The following is a 7,511-nucleotide window of genomic DNA, read 5'->3' as shown; positions in this document are numbered from 1 at the left end:
GCCCTCTACAACAGCACCAGGGATCTGCTGGATGGATTCGGCAAGGACAGACACCAGAGCTGCGGGCAGGACAACACTGAGACTGAGTACTACGCTAAAGAGATACACAAGTTCAACATGATCCAGGGATCTCCTGAAAACAGTAAGTTTCCCTTAGGGATGATGTATTCGTAGCCATGGGTGGATTTACCCAATTTTTGGGGGGCCCCAATAAATATTAAGATTCTATAAGTTATACAGTTGAATTATTCGCCCTCCTGTATATTTTTCCTCCTAATTTCTGTTTAACAGAGAGATTTATCAACACATTTCTAAACATAATAGTTTTAATAACTCATCTCTAATAGCTGATTTCTTTATCTTTTCCATGATGACAGCTCATAATATTAGACTAGATACTCTTCAGGACACTAGTATTCAGCTTAAAGTGACCATTAAAGGCTTCACTAGGGTAAAGTTAGGGTAATTAGGGAAATCATTGTATAACAGTGGTTTATTCCATAGACGATTAATAAAAAAATAGCTTAAGAGCACTAATAATGTTGACCTTAAAATAGTTTTATAATATTAATAACTACTTGTAATTTAGCCAAAATAAAACAAAGACTTTTCTCCAGAAGAAAAAAAAATATTATAGGAACTACTGTAAAAAAATCCTGAATCTGTTCAACATCATTTGAGAAATGTTCGAAAAATAAAAAAAAATATTCACACTAATTATTTTGACTGTATATAACATGGTTTTGTGTATTAATTTGTATGGTGAAGGTCTAACAAATCAAATTTGATGGTAATTATTACCTCTGTGCGAATGTGTCGCCCCCCTGCCATCCCCAATCATGGAGCAGTCCAATCTGATCTAGTTTTTAAAAACAAAATAATTTTTTTTTTTTTTAGTTGTGATTTCTCTTTAAGAAAGCAGATTATTTAAAATGAAGGGATTTGAATTAAGAAAAAATATATAGAAAAAAGATTAAAATAAATTAATAAACAAACAAAAAGATCTAAAAAGAACATAAATAAATAAACAAACAAACAAACAAATATATATATATATATATATATATATATATATATATATATATATATATATATATATATATATATATATATATATATATATAATAGGTGCATATTAAGACCATGGCTGGGATTGCTTGGGGCCCCCCAAATCACTAAATCTGCCCCTGTTAGTAAGAACACTTCTAAAATAGGTCATTAATAAAATATTGCTCATCAGGAGTCCATAGAAACTCAATAAGAAGAGGTGATCTACTTGCTGAGGGCAGTATTTAGAGTTAGGGATGACTCGAAAGCTGTGAAACCAAGGTATCAATGCTAAATCCATAGGTGATGAATAAACAGCTTCAAAAGTGAAGTGAAGTGAAAACTTTTAGTAGTATTAATAATAATAATGGTGGCATGGTGGCTCAGTGGTTAGCACTGTGGTTTCACAGCAAGAAGGTTGCTGGTTTGATTCTAGGCTGGATCAGTTGGCGTTTCTGTGTGGAGTTTGCATGTTCTCCCTGTGATGGCGTGGGTTTCCTCAGGGTGCTCCGGTTTCCCCAAACACATGCGCTATAGAGGAATTGATGAACTAAACTGGTCGTTGTGTGTGTGAATGAATGTGTATGGATGTTTCCCTGTACTGGGTTGCAGCTGGAAGAGCATCCACTGCTTAAAACATATGCTTAAATAGTTGGCGGTTCATTCCGCTGTGGCGACCTCTGAAATAGAGACTAAGCCGAAGGAAAATGAATGAATGTTTATTAATGCTAATAACCTGATAATAAGTGTTCTGACAATGACTGCACATCAGAATACACGCTGATGGGATTGAATTGTTCTCGTGGTTTGTCAGCTCCATTCGTTCACCGAAGGGTCAGCGCATTAAGAACTCCACCGATTTTTCCATGTGTCTCTGGGTCCCGTCCAAGCCGAGACGGGCCCCAGATTATTTGAGGACACAGTCAGTTGTGTGAATGTCTTCCTAGTTTAGCAGCAGACAGCTTGATTGAGTGTGAGAGTCGGTCCTGGAGAAGCAGACCTGCGTTTCTTCCAGAGGGATTTTGATGGACCTGCTGTACTCTTTTTCCCAAGCTGTGTGCTACACTGAAAATAACAAAAGATTCAGTTACTCTTTTTTTTTTAAGGTTAGTGATTGCAAACAGTTTATATAGGCTAAATTTAAACAAACAAATTAAATGTTCAACTTCATTTGTTTGTTAAAACTGAACACATATCAGTTGTTTGCAACCACCTACCTTTAAATAAATATCGGTGACATATGAAATACTGTTTCCGGGTCCAAGCTGTACTCATTTGAATTGCGAAAATATTTATGAACGAATTTTTAATCTTATTAAAGTGAATTTCATATAAAGTCATGGTGTACACATCAGTGTCTGGACTTGCTGGATCACAGACACCAATATTTTAACAGTTTATAAAAGATTAATCAATTTCTGACTATATAATTATGGGCATATATTTATACAACAGTTCTGTCTGGTTCTCGAATCTGATTGGCTGATAGCCGTGATATATTTAAGTAATATCAGCACCCGTAAAGCCTCTTTACCCTTTGTGTATTACTCCGCCCACATACAGCCAGCAAAAGCAGACTCTACAGATCTACAGTTTAAAGATGCTTGCTCAGCAGTTTAACTGTCAGCTTATGATTTAAATCTGGAAGAAAGTAGTTCCTCATACTAAAGGGATTTTGAGACTCTCCATTTTTGATTTTGTTTTTATTTATACAATTATGCCGTCAAACTGTTGTATAAACGCAATGTCACACGAGTAGCAGTGCGATATGGCTGTATAACGGCACTGGTGGGGGCACTAAGGCATCTTACGCCTACCACCAGTGCCGATATACAGCCATATCGCACTGCTACTCGTGTGATATTGCTCATTTATATTGCGATTGTGATTTTCAAAAGTATTACATCACTTTGTAAATGTTTATTTAGCGGTCTACCCCCACCCCAACCATAAACCCAACCATCACAGTAACGTAAAAACGATAGTTGTACAGAGTATTGTTTAAGTTATCTATTAAATTACCCTGTAAATTGTCCCCACCCCATCCCTTAACCCAACCATCACAGTACTGTGAAAACATGAATTATTGTTGTACAGTGTCTTAAAAAAGATGCTGCTATATTAATGTGCATATCGCATCTCCGGCCAACCACATATCCGATCTAGACGTTACCGGTGAATGTCCTTCTCTAAAGTACTGCACAGACATCTGAGGGCTCGCATTTCGGTAACCCTCTGGAAAACCTCCAAGTTTATTAATATTTCAACCCGGGCTCATTGTGGAAACGTAGCCCCGTGGACGTTTCTGCGGACCGCGATTTATGTCCCGGGAGGTACGTATTCGAGCGTTTTTTGTTTTCGCGGATCCGCGAGATGCCGCTGTGTGCGCTTTTTCACATCTCGGGCGCCTCTTGGGAGCGCGCGCCGTTCGCGCCCGCGCCGTTCTCGCGCGAAAAGCCGCCTGATCGGCCGACTCGGCCGCCCTCCTCTTCCTCTTCCTCCTCCTCCTCCACCTTCTCTAAACCCGAGCGACGTTTCGCAAAAGCCGTCCAGAAAAAAAAAAGAAAAAAAAAAGCAAAAGCCCTCGTCTTCGATTTCGACCGCGTTTTCGGATCCCGCCGCATACTCGCCTTTATTTTTCGGATTCCGTTTTTCGTCTTACCTGATTTCCGGAAACTGCTGTTCCCCGGACTCGATCCCGGTCATCGTCCACCGCCGCCGGCTCCTCCTCCTCCTCCGGGGCCTCCGCTCCGCCGACGCAACGCTGTGAGCTAAGCGGACACACTGGTTGCATCGGGAAAGCCCTCCACTCGAAGGCGAGTTGTCGGCCGGCGAGCGCGAAGAGGAGGAGCGGAGCGGCGCCACACCGCCCCGCAGCGTTTGCTCGAAAAAAACTAAACGCGCCCTTTACGTACCTCCGGCCACGTAAATCGCGGTCTCCAGAAACATACGCGGGGCTACGTTTCCAGAATGAGCTTGGGTTGTAATATTTCCTCAGTTTGTGTACAGTAAATGCTATTAGAGCTTTGTGTTGTTGATACACTGCAAAAAATCACTCACTCCCAACACAAATCAGTTGAACATGAAACAATTAAGCTGTTGCACAAAAATCTCAAGAACTGTGTTGTTCAAACTCATTTCACACACAGTAAGTAGCTTCATTCATTCATCTTCCTTCAGTTTAGTCCCTTATTTATCAGCGGCAGCCACAGCGAAATGAACCGACAACTATTCCAGCATATGTTTTACACAGCGGATACCCTTCCAGCTGCAGCCCAGTACTGGGAAACACCCATACACACTCATTCTCTCTCACACACACACACACACACACTCATACACTATGGACAATTCAGTCCATCGAAATGAAGTCTTCATCCCGCAGCACAAACAGAGGAATTTTAGCACTCAAGTGGGAAGACGTGCACTAGATTGGCAGCGGGATCTCTTTCCTTTCCATTAAGCAGTTTTCAGTTTCACAGTATGGGAGAATGCGGTGGCTGGAGCAACGTATATTCACGTTCCATTCGCATCAGCTAAGCTAATGGCTTTATCATGCGGCGCGTTTCGGATGCTTGTGGCCAGTGGAATCATTTACACATCGTGCCTTTTTCTCTTGGTGCTGAGTGCACCAACAGGTTATGCTTTCTTATCGACTCTGTGTGTGTGTGTGTGTGTGTGTGTGTGTCCGTGTGTGTGTTTGCATCCAGAAATGACATCATTGGAAAGCATTTTTGCCATTCCAGACCTGTTTGTCCATTAGCTAAGAGCAGAGCGGGATAAAGCCGTGCACCTGCGTTCTTCCAGCCTCTTGAGTTGGCGAGTGATTGCCACTTGAGCTGCCATCGACAGGATGATAAACGTTCCAGAAAACAGAGGAACACCCACTTAGCGGATGGTGATAGTCTCTCCTGCTTAATGGGGACTTATTATGCTTTTATTAAGGGGTTTAAACACGGGCAGCAGTGTGTGAATATATCCAGAGTCTAATGGTAAACATGTATTTTTGTATTTGTTTATAATCAGACTTGATAAGAACAGTCTGCAGAAACACTTTGATTGACATTCTCCCTTTGTACGTGTCATCAGAGGGGGAAAGCCCCGCCCACTAGTGCCCATCATTAGCATAAACAGCAGCCCTGAGTGAGAAGCAGCCGTCTGTCCATTAGCCATTAGAGTGTCTGAGCTGCTGAAGATAATGTCAGCATAGACTAAGAGGATTCTAGATGTGGAGTTTTAGATGAACAGCGACAGGAGTCTCCATAGACTGACTCATTCATTTTCTTGTCAGCTCAGTCCCTTTATTAATTCAGGGTCGCCACAGCGGAATGAACCGCCAATTAATCCAGCACATTTTTACACAGCGGATGCCCTTCCAGCCGCAACCCGTCTCTGGGAAACATCCACGCACACATTCACACACACACTAATACACTACGGACAATTTAGCCTACCCAATTCCCCTATAGCGCATGTCTACGCAGTGGCGCAGTAGGTAGTGCTGTCGCCTCACAACAAGGTTCAAGCCTCAGCTGGGTCAGATGGTGTTTCTGTGTGCATGTTCTACCTGCATTTGCATGGGTTTCCTCCGGTTTTAGGCATGCGGTACAGGTAAATTGGGTAGGCTAAATTGTCTGTCATCTATGTGTGTGAATGAGTGTTTACAGGTGGACCACTTCAGGCTCGCATTCATTTTGTTTGGGCCAAAGGAAGACCACCAGTGCTGCACAACTGCCTAAAGTGGCCCACATTCATATGCAATCTGGGTATTTAAGCGATATACTAAAATCCCATTGAAAAAAAAACAATGACAAGGCACGAGGAAACCGGAAGTGCTAAAATGATCACTCGCTTTTGGGTTTTAGGGTGTCTTCACGTCTGTAGTTTGCTTCATTTGGTCCGGACCAAGGGTAATAAATGATACAGTGTTGCATTTTCTGCGGTCTTTGGGTCGTTTTCACACCACACTGCTGGCTTTGGTCCAAACCAGTTGAAACTAACCAAAATGCAGTCATCTGACAAAATCCACATCTCTCATTGGCCAGATGTTGTTGAACATATTTCCTAAACTGCTTATTGATTGGTCAGAATTCAAGTGCGGGAAAATGCTAACGAACTCTCGCAGGTAAACAAAACCGGCAGACACGAAATGTCGTTTTTACTCTGGAGGGACGACTGCGCTGACTGATTGTATTCCTGTTTTAGACAAACTATACATTTCGAGAATGAAGCGCGGCTGGAAAACAGTGTTTAATGCATCGCTCTTCACTTCAGGAGGAGACGTGAATTAATTTAGCTAAACTACGACATGCTCATCTTGCGGAAATATTACCAACGATCCATCAGGTAATGTTTCCCCTCTCTCTCTCTCTCTCTGTTGGTAAAGCGCTGTCAACAAATATCTTTCCTCCATATCCCATAATGCACAGCGCATCAGCCTACGGCAGCTGGATTAGTCCAAAAGGCGCAGTACTTTTTGCGGTTGGATCTGTTTTAGTACGGATCATATTCTCACCACAAACGAAATGCTCCAAGGTTTGTTTGAAAGCGTATCGAGACCACCTCTTCAAGCAGGTCTCAGTACGCTTATTTGGTCCGCTTTTGGTGCGCACTCTAGTACAATTGCTGCATTCTCACCTGCCCAAACCAACCGCACCAAAAGGGAAAACGAACTCTAGTGCGAATCAATTGAATTAAATAAAGCAGGTGTGAACGCACCCTTACACGCAAATTGATGTCATAGTTACTCCACTCTATTTGGATTAAAGCCTAAAGGAGTCAGTTTCAAAGAGCGATAACACATTATTTGTGTGGTATTTTGAGCTGAAACTCCACATACACACTCAAGGAAGGTTGTACAAATTGTGAATAGGGGCATGATGGGTCCCCTTTAACACTATCTGGCTTTTGGAAATCTGGAATTTGGCTGCCAGAGAGCGATGGACGTGGATCTTCTGATATATTTAATAGTAAGAAGGTGATGTCATTTCCAAGCAAAACAGAGATCGCCTTTGCTGGCCAAAACACACACACACACACACACACACACTTTTTGTTTACTTTCCATCTCCTATTTCACGGTCACGTGAGCGGCAGGCCTTTTCACATTATCTCATCCTGGAGGCCTTCATCCGCTGGTGTCATTTGTTTGAGGGATTCCACATTCACTCACAGATACTTGAAATAACCGACCGCAGGAGTCAAACAGTCACTTAACACGGGTCACAGCCTATTATACAGCGCTTGATAAATGCACACAGAATATTTACTGCATGACCTCATTTCACTTTGGACTTGCCATTTGGAAGTGGAAAAAAGACAGCAACAGGACCGGACAGAAAACACACAATGTTCTTCAAAGATAGTGTGTCGTGATTCCGTCTTTACAAGTTCCTTTGATTTGAGTTCAATCCGCTGTTATCTGCTGTCTGAGGTCTGTGGTGGTTAGAAATGATTTAACCCTT

The 7,511-nt window shown here is 42.1% G+C and overlaps 1 protein-coding gene across 3 annotated transcripts in view; it reads left to right on the top strand.

Annotated features, from left to right (window-relative positions):
- The window catches only part of tgfb3 (transforming growth factor, beta 3), a 35,126-nt gene that overhangs the window by 504 nt on the left and 27,111 nt on the right, over positions 1-7,511 (top strand). For all 3 annotated transcript variants that reach the window (XR_015512469.1, XR_015512470.1, NM_194386.2), the window contains 1 exon segment: positions 1-142. This exon segment is cut by the window's left edge. Coding sequence is in view for 1 of the 3 variants with exons in the window: in NM_194386.2 (NP_919367.2) it covers positions 1-142 (142 nt within the window). In the remaining 2 variants the exon portion in view is untranslated.

Source organism: Danio rerio, chromosome 17 (assembly GCF_052040795.2).
Source record: "Danio rerio strain M-AB ecotype USA chromosome 17, GRCz13ab, whole genome shotgun sequence".
Classification (NCBI taxonomy): domain Eukaryota; kingdom Metazoa; phylum Chordata; class Actinopteri; order Cypriniformes; family Danionidae; genus Danio; species Danio rerio.
This window is presented reverse-complemented; position numbering and strand designations above follow the sequence as displayed.